The sequence below is a fragment of the Crocuta crocuta genome, unplaced genomic scaffold (assembly GCF_008692635.1).
Source record: "Crocuta crocuta isolate KB4526 unplaced genomic scaffold, BGI_CrCroc_1.0 scaffold1, whole genome shotgun sequence".
In the NCBI taxonomy this organism is placed as follows: domain Eukaryota; kingdom Metazoa; phylum Chordata; class Mammalia; order Carnivora; family Hyaenidae; genus Crocuta; species Crocuta crocuta.
This window is the reverse complement of record NW_027527930.1, coordinates 3,704,225-3,724,679: the sequence shown is the minus strand read 5'-3', so window position 1 is coordinate 3,724,679 and position 20,455 is coordinate 3,704,225. Positions and strand designations below refer to the sequence as shown.

General features: G+C 38.0%; 1 protein-coding gene across 2 annotated transcripts in view; it reads right to left on the bottom strand.

Moving 5' to 3' along the window:
- Nucleotides 1-20,455, bottom strand: part of SLC4A4 (solute carrier family 4 member 4) — a 301,173-nt gene that overhangs the window by 134,867 nt on the left and 145,851 nt on the right. For both annotated transcript variants that reach the window (XM_077750185.1, XM_077750178.1), the window contains exon 6: nt 14,889-14,965. In XM_077750185.1, the coding sequence (XP_077606311.1) occupies nt 14,889-14,965 (77 nt within the window). The remainder of the gene's footprint in view (nt 1-14,888; nt 14,966-20,455) is intronic.

The window sequence follows — 20,455 nt, the reverse complement described above, 5'->3', positions numbered from 1 at the left end:
TAGCCTCATAAATAAATTTGGGAGAGCTCAATTTCCTACTGAATTCATCTTTACGCTAAAATAAAAGCTGCCTCCATGAAACATGCACCTTCTATTGTATTTTACGTCTACAGTGACAGACAATCTATCTCTTTCACTACAGAGCAACCTTCATGACCTTTGTACCTCTCAAACCTTCTCATTTCCAAGAGTTTTGGCTAAGTTACTCCAATTATTCTTCTTAGGTTAGTGCCCAGGCATCTCACCATCCTAGTTACCATAACCACCACACCCCTGCAACTATTTCTGAGTAATGGGCATCTTTGAAAAATGTAATTCTGATGAAAGTCATAAACTTTCTATCCAAATACAGAATTTTTCCTATGTTCTTATTCACTTCATGTTTTGAATTTACATAATTTACCTTTACTATTTATTTTATTTACCTTTATTCTTGTTAAATTCCTTGTGGTTTCAGCCTATTAAGACCATTCTCCATCTTGATTCTAGGATTTAAAATGTAAATAGCTAACCTTGTCAATTTCGTGTCCTCTGAGAATCTGATAAGCATGCATTGTGTCTTAATCCAAATTGCTAATAAATCTGTTCAATGCGGCAGTATAAGCCAAAAAATGCCAAGGTATTAGAAAACTTTTCCATAGTTACAATGGTTACTAATTCACATTTGTTAAGTACAATTTCTCTCCAGGTAAGAACCCTATAATGGTCACACAATCCTCAGTTCATCAAAATGCTTACAACATCATGACAAGCTTTATGGATGCCTATGGCAATCAAGTGGCCTGCTTAGAAAAGAAATGTGGTAAATAGATATTTTTAAGTTCTTTGATTCAACATACATAGCAATGATTTAGATCACAGGTTAGCAAACTTTGTCTCTGAAAGGTCAAATAGTAAATAGTTTAGGCTTGGCAGGTGGCATATAGTCTCTATCACATATTCTTTTTTTTTAAACAACACTTTAAAACTCTAACCTTTCTTACCTTAACCATATTTAGACCACTGGCAGTCAGTCTATGACCCCTGTGCCATAGTTTGCCAGACATTACCGCATTACCTCTTCAATTCTGAAGCAAATAGCCTATTGGTGAAGACAAGCATTTGACCAGCAATTAAAATAGGAAATTATTCAATGACAGTTGTGGTAGATGTCATGATGGAAAAGTATAATGTGCAACTAGAGCTCATACCCACAGCCTCTAACCCAGACTGGACAGTAACCAAAACCTTCCCCGAAGAGGTGACATTTACAGAGGAGTGCATGAATACGCTGTCTGGGCAGGAAGAGCATTTTAGTTAGAGGAAACAGCCCATGCAAAGGCCCTGAGGCAGAGGAAACTGGCACCTTAATGGACTGAAAAGAACATTCGTGTGTTTGGAATACAGTCAGCAAGGGAACGAACCTTGCGAAATGACTTTGGAGAGAGAAATTAGGCAGGACAATGTGAGGCTTTAAAGACCATGCTAAGACCATGCTAAGGATCCTGGGCTCATCAAAAAGGCAGTGGGAGGCCATCAAACAGCTTCAAGCCATGAGTGTTACTCTGTGCTCAGGGCAAAACCTATCTTGTATTCTCTATATATCTTCATAGTGCTTAATCAGTTTTCTACATTCTCAGACTTAAAAAGCATAATGGTTTGTATGACTGTAAAGTAATTCTTCACATACTGCTATTGACTGGCTAGCAGCTTGTTACCTTCAGAAAAGAAGCAAAAGAGAAAACACCACTATAAAATTTTACTTATATGCTCCTATGGGAACTATTTAACATAGAACCATTCTACATTGAGATCTATTCTAATAAAAATTAGAAATACCCCAGTGTTCTACTTTGCTACTTTCTCTTGAATTGCTGCTCCAAAAGTTAAAACTATATTGCTTTACTTATATTATTTGCTCCATTTTCCCTTTGATGGCTTTGTTTCATAGTTTATCCCAGTCCACTATTCACATGGAGGCAGGAGAAGACAGGGGGCAGGCACCTCATCTTTATCTGGTGTATTTCACATATATGATCTTGTTTTATTCTCATAAGAACCTGAGAGAGAAGGTTTTTACCCACTCTTTCAGAGACAGTAAGTATCTGCATAGGATCACTCAGCTCGTCAGGAAGGAAGCTAGTATTAGAACCAACATCTCTGGGATTATAAAACCCAGACTTTTCTACTCCTTCAAGCAAAACACATTTCCTATTACCCAGACAATTCTGGGGGAAAAAAAGAAAAAAAAAAACCTCTAAATCTCCTATTCCATTGATTTCAATCCTTTTCTCCAAGTCCTTCCATGTTGAGATATTACAAACTAGGGGTTTGGATCAAAAAGGCACAGCTAAAGTGAGACAATATAGGGGCGCCTGGGTGGCTCAGTCGGTTAAGTGTCTGGCTTCGGCTCAGGTCAGGATCTCATGGTCTGTGGGTTCGAGCCCTGTGTCAGGCTCTGTGCTGACAGCTAGCTCAGAGCCTGTAGCCTATCTTCAGATTCTGTGTCTCCCTCTCTCTCGGACCCTCCCCTGCTCAAGCTGTCTCTCCCTCTCTCAGAAATAAATAAAAACATTTTTAAAAATGAGACGATACAACCCACAGCACACGATTTAAACCATGAAGCCAGATGCTACGGAGTACATAAGTATAGGAGCACACAGCCCCTACTATGACTTTAGAAAAGGTAGAATCTTCTAAAAGCCTTTCATTTTCATTGATTCTGTTTTTTATTTTAATAAAACCTGCATATTTCCTACTTTAATACATCTCTGAAAAATGAAAACCTATAGGGAATTTTTAGAAGTATAACTGGAAGCCAAAATGTGACATGAAGCCAGTGCTTTGAAAAGAATTCATTGCACTCTTCTGTGTTAGCAGGACTTTATTCCCAGAGTTCCCCAAAGACGTGGAGGCATAGGAACAGCAATGCCATCATCCCAAGAAAATCCCTCTATGACATGTTTTACAGAGGTTTTCACGATCTCCTGATGATAATGGTTATTCCATGAGAATCCTGCATTTATAAAAAGAGTCTTACAACTAATTTAAGTACTAGTAGCAGTTGTTATTTTTCTAAACAAGATCTTCCTTCCTGGGTGCAGTGTCTGGAGATCACATCTTAGAGATCATAATCCAACAAGGCAATAATTTATGCACCTAGTTTTTCTTCATACAAAACCACAATAGAGAGGTTACTTATTGAAATTTCTGGAATTCCCCTTGTTTATTTCTCACTATCACGAATAAGCCGATATTAAATGGGCTTTAACCTAAGTGTCATTTGTGGAACAATGAGTAATGCAATCAGAGATACCATGGGGAAAGATCAACATTTCATTCTGATCAAAAGGTGTTCCTGAAACAAATCATCCTAATACATAGCTGTATTTCAACTTGACTTGTTCTTTTTTATTTTCAAATATAGTTAGATGTTTACCATAATGCTGTCCTGGTGATCTAAACTATAGAAAAATATATGAGTAAAACAGGGTTATAATAATTTATAGAACTATAAATTCAGTAATAAGTCCCAATTAATGACAAATTCTTTCCAAATTTGATATGCCTTGACATTAATTTCTCACTAATTCCATACAAAGTGAAGTAGCTCGTATCTAAAAGTACAATGTTGAATAGTCCATAACTTGAAAAGCACTATCCTTGGGAAAACTTAGGAGTCCCATGTCATCTTGCAGTAGAACATCCTTCTGGGCTGACAGTTGGTTTTTCCAATATGTCCTTGTCCCACACTACACTTTGTTTTAAATAAAGGGCAAAAAAAATATATGGTGTTTTCTTTAAACTATGTCAATCAGCCAATTAACTATGTTCCATTGAGCTTTCATCATGAGAAAAACGTGTAAATGGATTGTAACAAATGAAAGAGCAAACTATATTTGAAATGTTAGCATTTGCATGATTGTCCCAGCCAAAAAAAGGAAATTTTAAATGTATGAGATGGGCAAGAATGTGCATTTCAAGAAACTGGTTAACCTAATGAAACACTCTCGTCAGTGATCATAGGAAATACTAATTTTTGAAGTCACCAGAATGAAAAGATAAGAGAACACTTTGAGAAATCACCTTTCTCAGAGAAACTCTCATTGCTTCTTGGTCTCTTGGCTAAGATCAAGTATAGAGAAACTCTCACACATTTTCTCACCCTTGAAAAAGAAGCAGTTCTCAAGAAAGGGTAAATGGAAGCTAATTCACCATCATTATTCTCAACAGCAACTAATTCACACTACTGCTGCTTCTACCTCTCCTCAGACCCTCTGTCTCCCAATCCCCCATCCTGTAAGGAAGATGAAGACAGACATACATATAAAAAAACAGTAACAAACAAGTGAATCTTTGTGAAATGATGAATAGTAACTGCCAGGCAGTGTCAGAAATTCAAAACAGAAGTAATTAACATGAGCCAGAATGTTCAAGGATGTATGTAAGGAAAAATGTGTAGCACTTGACTTAGGCCTTAGAGTAATGGAGTAAAGGTAGGACTTGAAAAGTAGAGAAGAAAAGAGACATTTGGGTCCAAGGGAAATGAGTATGCAATAACAATGTTCACAGAAGTACAATTAGACACATTTCATTAGACTGTGGGCAGAGCAGTGGAGTGCAAAAGTTAACAGTATGAAACCCCAAAGAGCCAATTAGCAATATAAATTTGAAAGTCAGGGAATGAAATCTAAAATGAAATTGACCTCCAACCCACCCAATCTTACCGCCAAACCAACCAAAAATAAAAACCAGGAGCACATTTAAAGAATGAAAATGACAATGATAATTAAGTGTGTATATCTGAAAGTGTTTTAAGCATGTTCCTTTTCACACAACAGCCCTGTGCAAAAGGCGGTTCAGAATGGATTACAACACCTGTTATTTCAAAACAGGAAACCGAGATTCATAGCAATTTAAGGTCCAGCATGCTTATTTAAGTCTTCAAAGCTACTTCTGAGATCAGCTTCATTTACAAAAATTCAAATAATAATTGTTTTTCCTCTTACCAGAAAAAAATATGGAAGTTACAATGATAGGTACCTATCATATTTAATGGTCAAGAGTTGAATAGATCTATATGGAGAAGGAGTACTGAACAACCTGAAGGTCAAGGAACCATAGGGTGTTACAGTAAGGCACAAGTAAGGATCTATAAGTCAAGTGAGTATCTTATCTACCACAGTCCATGGACAAATCAACAAGCTAACTAATCGACTTTCGCAAACTCTATAGATTAACCATAAAAAAAAAAAAAGTGAAATCTTGGTGTATTTCATTAGGAGGATTGAGGACCATGATTTCAAGGGATGAGATATCACATTATTTTCTATTTATTGGATAAACGAAATTATTCACTTGTACTGTTAAACTGCAGATAGTTACATCCCAATTTATATCCCCTATTTCTTACCTCTTTCTCCAAAGAAGACTATTTTATTTGGCTAAAACTCTTATCTTCTGTTATTTATGTTCTCTAAAATGGAAAGATGCTTCTAAAGTCCCTTGTTTCTCTTTGATTGATGTATCTGGCCCACACAGTTATCTTGTCTTTACTGAACTGCTGCATTTTACTGTCGGCACCACACAGTTTATTTGGTCTCTCCGGTGAGTTATAAACTCACAATCTAAGATCATATATTATTCTTTTTTATGCTTTTCTCATTGACCTCCACCAACACCACTTAGGGTACAGGCACACAACAAACTGTTGGTTCACTGAGTCTTTTAATCACTGCAGCAGCAGAAATGTCTGGTCACCATAAGACCCCTAAGAATTTTTTAAATCATTGGTTTATTTAGTAGTAATTCTGGTGATTAGCCCATTTAGCATGATGTGTGCCTCAAAGACAGACTGCAGGGCAATAACTCTCAATTTGATACCTGTGCCTTGGGACTTAAAAAAGACCCTAATCCAAATAGGCAGAATCCCAAATAGATGCTATTTAACTTTGGGGAAATTATTTAATCTCTTTGTGCTTCAAGTTTGCCAATATGTATAATGGGGTTGATCATACCAACCCCAAAGCATTAGTGTGAGTAAATGTCCAACTATATTAGTTGTTGTTAATTGTTGTTAATTATTCTTTATAGAGGAATAGACTGTGCTATCAGGTAAAGCCCTTGAATCAACAACAGTGCAGTTAATTTTCAAGTTCAAAGCTGTGACAATGTCTCCTTTTACAATGACTCAGGAAGTTCCTAGCCCTTCATATGTGTATGCATAGAACACTGATTAGGCAATAAGGTCAGTTTGGTATGATTACCTACAGTCTATCACACTGTAGGAAAAAAATCACTGCTGCTCTTTTGACCTGGCGGCAGAGAAGCGGGGGCAAAGGACAGTTGTCATTTCAATTTAGTTCTAGGGAATGAAACCAGACCATTGGTGGTAACACATGACGAAATCAGGAAGCTCTGCTGGTGATTGATAAGGTCATGAGATTCTGCTGAGGCAAATAAATCAACCAGCCACTGGATCAATCAGACAAGTGAGCTGGAAACAGTGGGAAGCCCTACTCTTTCTGAAGAAGAGCAAGAAAAACTTCCTCCCATGGCATGGCCTCTTCGTCAATCTACTCTACAGTGATCCCCTGTTGGGAGGGAAATAAAGAAACAGCAAAATCTGCAAATACTCCTCAACATGTAAAGAATGGCTCACTGATCTTGTCTCAGTTATCCCAGATGACAACACTCCTTCAAAGTTCCTAATAAAGCACTTCCACATAAGCTATGAACTTTTCCTTTAACTCGCTTCAGAGTCTGGATGGAAGTTCACTTAACAATCTCTTGGGGGTGGTGAACTGGGGAGAGGAAGGAGGTGCAGAGCCAAGCTGCAAATGTGTTGAACAGTGCTTCAGAGACAATACTTGTCCAACTCTTCTTGCAATTTTTCTTTTTGTTTCATGTGCTGACCACCAAGAAGGGCTCTTGAAAGGAAGCCATCCTTGGTTGCCAAGGATATTCCCACAAAGCCTAAAGGATTTCTTTGAGAGCTGGCGACAGCAACACCTTTAGCAGAAGCAATAAGAAACATACAGGTGGCCACAGCTACTGCCGCTGGACTTTTCACCTCTTTACCTCAGAATATAGGAGGATTGGCCAGCCCAGAGATGCAATCAGACCAGGACAAGGAATCCAGTTTTAGCTTCGATATTTTAAGTTTCTGACAAAAAGCCCTCAAAGTGAGCTGGAGGCAGATGCCAGTGACTGAGATTCTTTTCACTTCAGGGACTTGAGTTGCTAAGCTTTTACTGGAGTGAAATCATAAAGGAGAAACTCCAATCTGACTGGCATACAGTATCCCAGCAGTGGAGGATGGTTTATTAAGGTGTTTAAAAACCTAGAACACAAATTGATATAATCTTTTGGGAACGTAACTGGCAATACACAGTGAGCCAGCAATTCTACTTATAAAATTTTCTCCTCCAGAAATACTCACGAAAGGATGCAAAAAAAAAAAATACAATAAGGATTTTTCTCAAAAGCTTGATTATAATTGCAAAGAAATGACAAAAGCTAAATATTTATAGTAGAGTATCATTTAAACAAAAGATGATTCTTGTGTACTATGGCCTGTAAAAAGAATAATGTAGATGTCTATAGCATTGCTGGGTTTTAAAAAATCCAACTGCAGGGGCGCCTGGGTGGCTTAGTCGGTTAAGCGTCCGACTTTCGCTTAGGTCATGATCTCGCGGTTCGTGGGTTCGAGCCCCGCATCGGGCTCTGTGCTGACTGCCAGCTCAGAGCCTGGAGCCTGTTTCAGTCTGTGACTCCCTCTCTCTCTGACCCTCCCCTGCTCACGCTGTCTCTCTTTCTCTCTCTCCTAGAAATAAATAAAACATTAAAAAAAATTTTTTTAAATCCAACTGCAGAACAATATGATCCTATTTGTATTTTATATTAACAAGTATATAATTTTCATTCATAGAAAAAGCCTAGAGGACTCTCCATAAAATTGATAATAGTGGTTATTTTGAGGGTAAGAATTTGTGAATTTTCACTGTCTGTTTCATTCATATTTGCTTTGTTTGAATTTTTACAGCAATTTTGTATGCTTTTGAATTAGAAAAAAATGAAGTTTCAAAAAACAGAGACATAATACGTTACCACAGCAGGTAAAGAATGACTCCGTGTATATACTTACAACTATTATAAAGGGTTTTAACCAGGCCATTAGCATGTTCATCTTAAGGTACTGCTGTTTTCTGGTTTTGTAACAATTTGCCACTTCCAAGGGGGAAAATAGTTGTTTATCTTTTTAATGAAGTCATGGTCAGAAGTAGGTAATGTGTGGCATGAGATTAGACATCCATCAAAGATAATTGTTGATGGCATTCTATGACTCTCTCTAATAAATTCGAGGAATATTAGTGGAATGGGAACAGGTAGTAATGCTACCTACTGAAAAGACGAAACAAAGCATACAGTTATGAGGGGACCTCAAATATAAAACATGCCGGTTAATTATTTAAGACATACACCTGCCATCCCTTTTATTAAATGTCCCACACAGGAATGGCCTGCCGTTCTACTAGAGTTCAGTTCTTTCACAGGTACAGGTTAGGGTATGACTCAGGACCCTCTCTCCACTGCTCTGTCCTGTTCCTACACACTGATGCTCCTTTATGAACAATAAAGACTGAGATGCTTGTCTCTTCCTTGGAAAGGGCTGCCGTGAAGGTTACAGGAATCAGGTGCTCCTGTGTTTTACCAGGTGACACACCACACGCCTGACGTCAGTCGACAGTAACATCAATCAGTAGGAGAACTGAAGATACAAATGCCATCACTCAAAAGCTCAGTCTCACTAATCTTGGTGGCCTATGACCAGTTGTAGTGCACTAAAATATTTTAATGTTATATTAATATTAATTAATAATTTCATCTAATTAATTGTACCTGTAAAGGGGTGCCTGGGAGGCTCAGTCGGTTAAGCGTCTGACTTCAACTCAGGTCATGATCTCACGGTTCATAGGTTCGAGCCCTGCGTCGGGCTCTGTGCTGACAGCTAGCTCAGAGCCTGGAGCCTGTTTCAGATTCTGTATCTCCCTGTCTCTCTGGCCCTCCCCTGCTCATACTGTCTCTCTCTCTCTCATAAATAAATAAAACATCAAAAAAATTTTTTTAATTGTACCTGTATTTTAAGTAGGAAACTTTTTCTTTCTTAAAATATTTTGTGAAACAAAAGAACTTCCTTTCCTGACAGGAATAAGATCTTGATATCTATGGTAAATATATTAAAAAACTGGCTGTTGGGTCTTCAGAACTATCAGTTTAATGCCGTGTGATGCTCATCCAATGCTTAATTATAGAAACAATGTCAGATGATCCAAAACACTGGCAAATTCCTCTATCCTATCACACAGCATCCTCAGTGATGTTTTTAAAATGAAAATCAGTACATACAACTCTCCAGGTAAAACTCCTAAAACAGTGTCTCACTACTCTTAGAATAAAATGAAAAGCTACCCCTGCGTAACTTCCCTGGCCCATCTACTGTTGCACACCTGCTATCATTGCTCCAGCCACTGTGAACCTGTTTCTATTTCCTCCAGTTTCTTGGATGCACCACATTCATTCCTGCCTCAAGGTTTTACTATTGCTCTTTGTGCAGTCTAAAAGCCTCTTCCCCCAAATCTTCTCTTCCCTGGCTAACCCTCCAATCTAAACCAGCTTTCCTGTACCTCTTCACATTACCCCGCTATGATTTCAGAGCAGTATCTGTGATTGTGTGAAATTACTCTATTCATCTGTTTACTTGTTTTGTTTCTTTTTACTTTCTTTTTTTTTCTTTTATAGTTTATTCTCAAGTTGTTCCATATAACACCCAGTGCTCATCTCCACAAGTGCCCTCCTCCATGCCCACCACCCCCTTCTTCTCTCCCCCCCCCATCATCTGTTTACTTATTTTTATTGTTTATTGTCTACCTGTTCCAAAAAGCATGGAAGCTTTATGAGTCAAAAAATGCATCTGTTTCACCTCTGGAACCCTAACTTCAAGAACACTTCCTAGCACAGAATATACTTTTAAAAGGAATGAATGCATTCAAACCACAGCAGCATACAGTTATCAGGTGATTTAAAAGTTCAAATGTGGGGGGCCTGAGTAGCTCAATCGGTTAGGTGTCTGACTTCGGCTCAGGTCATGATCTAACAGTTCATGGGTTCAAGCCCCACATTAGGCTCTGTGCTGACAGCCTGGAGCCCCCTTCAAATTCTGTGTCTCCCTCTCTCTCTGTTCCTCTCCTGCTCATGTTCTCTCTCTCTCAAAAATAAAATCATAAAAAGATTTTTTAAAAAGTTCAAATGTATTATAACATGACAGTTACTTAAAACCATAGTTCTAAGTTTCACAAAAGACTTTTTTCTTTACCTCAAAATACAAGATAGAGCTTAGTTTACTTCAGACAAGGTAATCTGCTTCCTTTTCAAGCTGACACAGAACCTGTTTTTAAATGAATGTTAGTCTTCTGATTCAAATAAACAGCTTTCGTGAAAGTATAGCATTATGAAAATGAAAAAATTCAACTGCCCCAATTTTAAGTGGGACACAGACTCATGAAATCAGTATATTAGTGCTTCTCAAACATTACTAATAACCACTGATTGTTAATTCTTTAAGAATATGGGAGAGAGCATCTGGTAGGAGAAGGAAGCTATAGAAAGTCAAATTTCTTATAGAAAAGGAAAAGATGGTGGTAAGTCATCAGTTTGTTAATTATCTAAACAGCAAACTAATGCTCTTTGAAACAGACTCCAAAGGTAAGCATTGCAGTGACTACACCAGTTCCCATCAGGAACACCTGGCTGAAGGCAAGCCGTCATCACTGAACCACAGGGAAAGTCATGGCAGCTACTCAAACCACAGTGACTAATGACAGCCAAGGACATGACCACCTCCTCACAACATGCCTTTGTTCTCAGGCTTTCACAGATGTGATCCCACGTGGAGCTCTCCCAACATCGCAGTGTTTCAATGGTCCCTAAACATGTGCTAAAGACAAGTATTATAACCTCAGAAAATATGAGCCTTGCTTAGCCACTGCACCTTCTCCAAGGAGAGAAGCAGGACCACCCAGTGCTCAGTGTGAATTCGAGGGCTTCCTGGCTGAGCTGTGAAAAAGAAAAGGAGGTGCTATAGTACTTTTCTGTTACTGTGCATAAGAAATAGCTATTAACGCTACGGAAAGCTTTATGTAAGCCTTCGGAAGGAAATCTTCAAAACTATGAAAAAATCATCTCAGCTGAATTTAGTTGACTCATTCTTATATCACATATGTGTAAGAAAAGGATGAAGGGTTGTTCAGTCACAAAATTATTCTTTCTGGGTTTCATTTTAAGGCAGTCAGGGCTTTAGGAATTTCAGACTTATGCATTATTTTAATGGTTTCATCCTCTTACTCTCTGACAAAATATTTAGAGCCAGGTCTATTTCTGCAAACAAACAAGCAAGAAAAAGAAAAAAAAATACAGTACTTCAAAAATAGAAATCAAGACCAGCAAGTATTTTGGAAGATGAAAGGTAACAGGTGGTGCTTAAAAATGATTATAATACACTTTAGAAATTAACCTTAGGCCGAGTTCCACCAGTAGACCTATGGACAGGTTCTCAGATAAGCTAGCTAAATAATGAGCCCCACAGAAGTGATAACCGGATAAGAAGTTACAAGGTTATGCAGAGCAGTGTCTCCCTGAGAACCTGCAAGGTATTTGTCTCCCTGAGAACCTGCAAGGTATTTCTACCTCTACTGCATCCACTGTTGTCTATGCACTGCAATTTCACTGAAGGTTGATCATGCAGTTGTGAGACGTGACTGCCTTACTGGTCAACCTGAAAAAAAGTCAAGCCCTTTTAAAGTCATCGTACCACTTAGCAAAGTACTTCCACCACAGTTAAAGCTAAGAGGTAAAATGATGAGAAAGATTGAAACAGAAATAGAACAAATTAATTGTAAGTTTTTTTAAAAACAGAAAAGGAATAAAGGGAGATAGAAAAACAAACCAATCTAAGGTAAATGATGAAGGTAACTGGATAATGAAGAAAAAAAATCCTCCATAGCAACAAAATAGAAGAGATTATTTATATAGATTTACAAGGAGATGAGCTCCAGATGTGAGGTTTTTTTTTTCTTTTTTGATCTACTTCTCCCCAGGTGCTTTTCTGCTTAATAAATATAACATCCAAGTTGGAATATTGTTGAGGCACTGAATCACCTAAATGTTGGCTATGCTCTTCTACTGTTAACTATTTTGAGCTATTTCTCAATAAGGCAGCCGCTACTGAAATCCTAAGTACATAGTCTTGGCAGAACCAGAGAGAAAAAGTGCAGTCCACAGATTTGTTTCTTCTGTTTTCCCAAAACAGAATCTCATAAAAAATATGCCCTCAAATTTTGTCACTATGTGGCTGTCAAAGAAATTCTGCTCCTGTTCATAACTCTGAACATTAAACCCATAGCTCTCGTGCTACTGGGAAGTTATATAGCTCCAGGAAGTCAAGAGGCACCACAGCAACTGTTCGAATTATAGCCAGGCAGAATAATCAGTCAATCAGAAACTTCAGTTCCAGTCAGATGGAAGTTTTTTGGGACAACTTGGAAAAGCATACAGAGCAAGTTTGACTTTACTGCCAAGATCATTTCCAGGACATTGGCTAATTAATTATAAAAGCTTTTTCAAAACAAATTTGAGCCTGGCAATCTTTTTTTCCTACCCAAACAGAGAGGGGAAAAAAGGTTAAAAAATAAAAGCCCGAGTTTATTGTGTTTTTTTGGCCGTAGCTGCATCTTCTTTACAAACTCATTTTCTTCTTCTCATCCTGAAATGATCCAGAAGCTTTTGTATTTGATGTTACTAAAATAATAAGTACAGAAACTGAAAATATTCATTGAATTCCTACTCTGCCTTGGGTTGTAGAAGAGATCATGGGTCAGTTACAAAAGTTCTCTTTAAACTCTTTGGTGGGAAGCAAAGAATGGAGCAAAGAAAGAGTTTCTTCCTCTTTGTGGGATAAAAAGCTCATTGGATTAGCTATGGTTACTGTAATAGACATAACGTAGATGGACAGTTGCTCTTAAAATGACATACTGATCAACCCTCACTTTCTGGCTTGAAAACAAAGGAACAAAAGTCCTGAATTAAATCTTCCTGGTTTCATCTTAGTAAGTATGTACCACAATGAATATGAATTGCTCATGATAAGCATCAAAGATTCTGGTTTTAAGGACCACAACCACACAGGTTTTACAGCAAAATCAACGCCCCTAAATCATTATGCTCCAACATATTTCATCTAACACTGGCATCAAAAGCTTATGTAATATGCATCTTAAGCCATCAAATTTCCTCTGCATATGCCCAGATCTGAAGACACTCAGGGAGGGTAAGAAATTTCTCTTAGCCAGGATTTACCAGCTGCTTATTGGCAAATTCCTGGCCAGACAAGACTGTCCGTAATAAAAGCTTTTTCCAAAAAACTTCTGCCAAGCAGATATTCCTAACTCTGCCTTACGCAAGTATCAAGACCCCTGGCAAACCACAGAAACAGAAACTTACTGGTAAATATTGAATGGAGCCAGAATGTGCCCAATAGCATTGAGGGCAACTCTAGATAAGTCCTAGTGGGCTGAGCTTTTCTGCTACTGGTATGTACCTCCCAAGGTATCCAATATTTAAATGACCTTCTGCTCACTTCAAGGGGCAGGCAAATGCAAGGGAGGAGATTGATCTACATTAGCTTATGAAGAAGGAGCAGTACTAGGAGTCAAGAATCAATCTCCATGTAACAGGGAGGTAATTAAACCTGAGGGAAGCAGAGAGTTCCTCTTCTGAGGAACACAAATTAAAGTCAGAAGGACATTACTAGATTCTGGAGAATCTTGAAAGTCAGGAAGGGAATTCTGAACTTAACTGATGGGAAGCCATTATAAGCTTTTGATCCAGGAGAGAAATACAAGGGCAATAAATAATATGAAAAGTAGATTATTGACATGGGAGAAAAGAGACAAGGGATTAGTTCCACAGCTTTTCTAGCAATCCAGTCTGAGATGATGAAGGCCCTAATAGGGTGCTGCTGAGGAAGGGAAGGAGAGAAGAATCCAAAAGCCACTTCACAAGAAAGAGTACAAATTTACGTTTCCTGTATGTTTTTTGAATTCACTAAAGCCTATAAACCTTTGCTACTGTAAGTGCAGCCGGTGAAAAGGCATATTGTCATAAATAAGGCTCCCCTCACCTTAGAATGTATAATTCAGATTTATTTGTTCAGGTGGAAATTTCACCCAGTTAGTCCAAAGTAACTGGTTTTGTTTTTTAGTGTAAAGTGCAAAATTATACCTACCCACCATTCTCTATGTCCAGATACCCACCCAATTGGGAAAAATGGCCCAGATCCTATCATATTCTTTTTCAAAAAAAGCAAATCAAGATCAAAACTGAATAGCTCTTTACGTCAAATAGGCTATGTTTTCATAGACAACATACATACAGCTAACAAGGCTATCATTACCTTTGCCTGAAGTATCTCCCTAAAGTTAACCATGGCCAGCATTTCTTAGACCTTTAGAGTTTATCAGTGTACTTTCTCCTAAATTGTATCTTTTAATCCTCACAATAACCCTGCGGTAGGGATTATTATTACTATTTTAAAGCTCCAAGACTTAAATTGCCCAAGAGAATACATGTGTAAGGGCTGGAATCAAGACTAATTCTTATCTTCGAACTTCAAATCCCTCCACATACTGCTTCCCCTCTCCTCAGAGGAAGTGCAAAACAAAAACAAACAAAAAAATTCCCATCCACACATATCAGTTCATTTTAAGTTGGGAACCATCATTTCTAATCTCATTCCAACATCTTCTACATACACATTTAATCTTACATTTCAGGAGTAAGATGTCTTTGCTTACCTGGTCCTTCTCTGGTTTATCAGAAATGTCATTCAGACTGGAGGAAGTCAGATTCCTATGGGTCATGGCTGGGCTACCTGAAAAAAACAAAAGTAAACCCTAATTAAAGACTTCTTTTCAAAACCGCAGGGACTTTGGTTTCATACTTCATAAACACTTGTAGATGATGATGGGAATGGCAATGATGCTTTAGCTCCCCTGGGATTACCCTGAAGAGTTTTCCAGAGACCAGGTTGGAACACAAAGACAGTTAAAAGAAAAGTATGTAAAATCCCAAATGCCATTTTTAGGTCTTACTGCCTCGCTAGAGTCTAGTTCAAGAGGAGTTAAACTTTGAAAGAAACATCTAAAACGGTAAGCATAAAAAAAATGTACTCCTGATTTGGTTTGCCTTCTGTCACTGCCCTTTACACACAGCCTAATCCACCTGGTACCCTCTCCTTTTCCCACCCCCACCCCCCGACAGAGATGGCCTCTGTCCTCACGTCAGCAGAGCCGGCCCCAGATTACAGGACTGGACCTCCTTTCCCCAGGAATCTACAGTCCTTCCTAGGCTACTGCTCACTCTGATCAATCAGAAAACCCATCTGTGGTCCCTTCTCCAGCTAACACTTTAACCAAGATTTCTCCTTAATGGGTATCTGATCCAGAATCCCCATTCTTCACCTCAAAGTAGTACTGTCGTAGTCTCCTTACTTCTTGCATTCTGATTTGCCAGACTAATATAAGCATATTCTCCTATCCCATTAACACGCCAAACTTCTTATTCACATTAAGGAATGGGTTTCATTGGGAACACTTCATGGGAACCAAGCTCCCTAGCAATACAGTGGCTGTAGGTCAAATCTATGGGCAACCCGGCCAATGACTTCAGACACCATCATACAAGAAAAGAGAGGAGGGAAATTGAGGAGAGTGATAGCCCATCTTTAAGTAGACTATGTTAGCCAAAAGAATAACATTCTGTTCATTCTGCAGTTGGACCTGCAGTTGGACTTGAAATTTCTAGGCTTACTAAGCAAAAGAGTAACTTTTCAAAGCCACGGCGTTTGACCCAACCCCTGCAGGGTGCTGAGTAATGCATTCATCATTAATCCTCAATGATCTGACTCAGGCTGGTCTTCACACCAAAAGGACAAGGGTTGAAAAACAAGCCCCAAAGCTTGAATTCAGCTTCACAATCACTTCCAAATTGTTTTTTAGATTACAGATTTGAATTCCTTCAGAGAGACACTTCATAATTTTATAACAGACTAAAATCTACTTCTAATAATTTGATGTCTATATAGAAGCAGGTCTAAGTGATATAATTGTCTTTAACTACTAAATGAGAAAAATCATAATTTTCTTGACCTGGCAAGACAGGGTGTTTTCCACTCTGCTGCATTTCATTGAGTAAGCATGGCCTAGATCTCTTAAACCCTTTACCTGGTGGGACATTTTATTCTAGGAAAATTTGAGCACAGGGCATTTTTCAAAGGAAAGTAACATCTGAAAAACTGCTTTATGAGCAAAATTCAAAGAACCTTTTTAAAGGCCACATTTTCTTCTTTGAACTGTACACCAGGTTTCCAATGTGCACTCAAAACAAAAGATACCAGGTAGAAACGTGAATACTCCCAAATAATGATGGGTTTGCAAGTAATATGGAATGAGAAGTAGCTATAATTTTGACTTTACATTTAAAGCAAAAGCAGTTTTTTGGACTAACTGGTTGGAAATTCTACCTGAATAAGTGAAGAAATCTGAACAATATATTCCTAAAGCAAGGAAACCTTAGCAATCCTAATCATAAATTAAAAATAGCTCATGTAAATAAAGAGATGAAATTGATTTTTTTTTAATATTTGTTTATTTATTCTGAGAGAGAAAGGCACTCCAGCTAGAGAGAGGAGGAGCAGAGAGAGAGGGAGAGAGAGAATCACAACCAGGCTTCCAGCGGTCAGCGCAGAACCATGAGATCACTACCTGAGCCAAAATCAAGAGTTGGATGCTTGACTGAGCCACCCAGACACCGCAAGACAAATTTCTAATTATCCAACCAACAGATGTAAGTGTCAGTACTGAAATAAATTTTTTAATATTTTGTTTATTTTTGATAGAGAAAGACAGAATGCAAGTGGGGCAGGAGCAGAGAAAGATAGAGGGAGACCCAGAATCTGAAGCAGGCTCCAGGCTTTGAGCTGTCAGCACAGAGCCCGATGTGGGGATCCAAACCCATGAACTGTGAGATCATGACCTGAGCCAAAGTTGGACACCCAACAAACTGAGCCACCCAGGCACAGTGCAGTACTGAAATGATTTGAAAGAAGTTCATTAAGTAATTTAAATGGTCTAGAAAGTATCCTAAATTCATTGATTTGCTTTGGAAACTATAAATACTGCAAAGGTACATTTTAACCCAAGCACTGTCTTAACTTTTGCAAAATCTAAATAGGTAGAAGCCAAATGAATAAAGTTTTTATTACAATGATAATCTTTACTGATGTCACAACTTTTCCAAGAAACCCCATATACTGTCTCATCATTTCTCTCATGATAGTATGGCTATATTTGTACTAGATGGGGGGGGGGGGGCTGGGATCCAAGTAAGATGCAGGAACCAGATGGGGAAAAATAGGTCAATGCTGAGAAACAATCAAATCTACTGTTCTTCCTACCTTTATCTGATTCTCATTAATAAAGGTAATATGAATAGTTTCTCTGATGTGTAACTTTGTAATACAGTTGAAGAAGCCAGAAGTCAACATTTCTAGGTAAATCCTGAGCAAGATGATAAATATACTTCAATGTTTTCCCACCTCCTCCCTAGTAAACTCTCCACCCTTATGCCCAAACACCTTGAAATCCAAACAAATGCTTCCCAATGCAGTGGTCCCCAAAGTGTGGTGCCCACACCAACAACATTAGCATCACCTCAGCACTTGTTAGAAATGCAACTTCTTGGGACTTACCCTAAACCAACCAACTACAGTAGTCCCCCTTACTCTGCTGTTTCAGTTACCTCTAGTCAACTGTAGTCCCAAAGCAGGTGATCCTCCTGATGAACCATCAGAAGATCAGTAGTAGCCTAACACTACATCACAGTGCCTACGTCATTCACCCCACTTCTCATCAGGTAGGCATTTTATCTTCTCACAGAAGTGTGAGTACAGTACCACAAGATATTTTGAGAGAGAGAGAGAGACCACATTCACATGGCTTTTATTATAGTATGTTGCTATAATTGTTTGTTTTATTATTGGTTGTTGTTGTTAATCTCTTAACTGTCCTTAATTTATAAATTAAACTTTATCATAAGTCTGTGTGTATAGGAAAAAGCATACTATATATAGAGTTTAGGCATCCACTGGGAATCTTGGAACATATGTCCTGCATAAGAGGGACTACTGTATAATCAAAACTCTGGGTATGGAGCCCAGTAATGCAGTTTTAATCTTTAAAGTAATTTTGAAGCATGCTACAGTTTGAGAACCACTGCTCTAAATAAACCAGTTATCTTAACAGAAGGGTGCGTCTTGGGATCTGAATGAAAAGAAGTGAAGTGTATGTAAATTGAGGTAGGCACAGGGGTAGTCCTGATAACCTTGACCTCCTCCGAGACACCACTCTAAACTACTGTATCTCAAGCAAATCATTCAGTTAGCAACCTTGCCTCAGAAACACAAAGAGAGTGTCTTACTTGGCTTTTCCTGGAAATCCTCACCGACACAATCAAATAAATAAATAACTTTGTTTGGGAACCTCATTGTTTAATCAGCCTTTTCCAGAAACATACCACCCAAATCAGAGAAGACAAGGACAAAAGCCAAAAGAGATTACAATCCTGATTATATCTAGAATCAGAAATTTGTGCACAGTATTTTAGGAAACCTGGGAAGCTGTTATGCAGCTGATCCCTAACAACTTCTATTGGTGATATTTTGCACCTGACATTCACTAAGACATAATATCAAGATAAATCAGTGCTTTCTATTTACAGTTTGGGCCTATAATGTAAACTCATTATATTGCAATCCTAAGTGAGTGGGGGTAGTAGAAGAAAATGTTAGCTTATACCAAAAAGGTGAAATGCAAGAGTACCCTGAGGTATGCTACTTCTTGCACAGGCTGGGGACTCATTCACTCAAGGGTAACCACTACTCAGCCATTTCCATCAAAATCCAGGGCATACAGAAGAGGCTGCATGGCTCATTCATTAAGCATCTGACTTTGGCTAAGGCCATGATCTCATGGTCCATAGTTTCCTGCCCCAGTTTGGGCTCTGTACCGACAGCTCAGAGCCTGGAGCCTACTTCGGATTCTGTGTCTTCCTCTCTCTCTCTCTGCCACTCCCCACCCTGCACTCTGTCTCTGTCTCTCTAAAATAAATAAAGATTTAAAAAAAATTTAAACAAACAAACAAAAAAAAATTCCAGGGCATACAAATGTCATATAAGTGCTCTTGGTTCAAAGAAACTTTTTTTTTTTAAGCTTGATTTCTACAAAAGAAGAATCAATCTCAGGTGCATAATCACAATTAATTTCCATATCACTGTTTTCTGGCCATAAGAAAAAGAAAAGTTTGGTGACTCATATTTTTAGGCAGTTTCACACAATTAAAGACAATTTCATTTTGAAAGTACACACTTGGCAGGTACATACTGTCTTCTATAAAAATTAACTGCATTCTGTACTAAGTTTGAAAATCATTGTTATTCTTTAGCACATATGTAGCAATTCATAAAGTCCTTTGCAATGATATCTATTAGATAGATACAATAAAAAGGGGTGAGAAGAACTTAACGCATAGAAGAAAGATATTTAAATGTGTACATATTAGAGAAAAATGTAAATACATATGTAATGCAATTAACACATCAATCCCCTCACCTCATACCTTTACAATGAAGCAACAGAGAACCTCCAAACAAGCTAAAACAAAGATAACCTGGGGTATGAAATAAGATGTATTTTTTTTTCTTAATAATAATTAAATACTAATTTTAGCATGAAAAATAACTAAGGTGACGTACATAAAACGGACATCGAGGAACCTGGTGTCCATGTCAGAAAAATCAGAGGTATGGGTCTGATCTGCTGCTTGAGACCATAAAACTGATAATAAATGTAGTTTTGGAAGAATGCATGCTAATGTGCTCTGTACTCCACTGACTCACTGATATTCTTTCTCCCCACCCACCTTGTTGACGAAACAACTCTACCAGAAACTTAGATATAGACACTATATCTAAGATTAAGCAGCAACTAATCCTTTTAAATACTAAGTACTTTAACTTACATTATCTTACTTAATGCTCATATAAGCACCTTGAAGTTAGTATTCTTCTTATTAGCACTTTAAACATAAGCAAAATGAACTTCAAGGAGGTTAAGTTCATGGTCACACAGCAAGTAGTAAAACTATGATTTAAATCTGGATCTCTTAATACCAAGCCCTCTGCCTCTGAGAAAAAAAACAACTGGTTTTTCTATGTTATTTACATAAATAAATACACAAACCTCACCATTTCTAATAAAGAGAAAATGTAATATACAACCAAAAAGAATATATTCTATTTCCATGC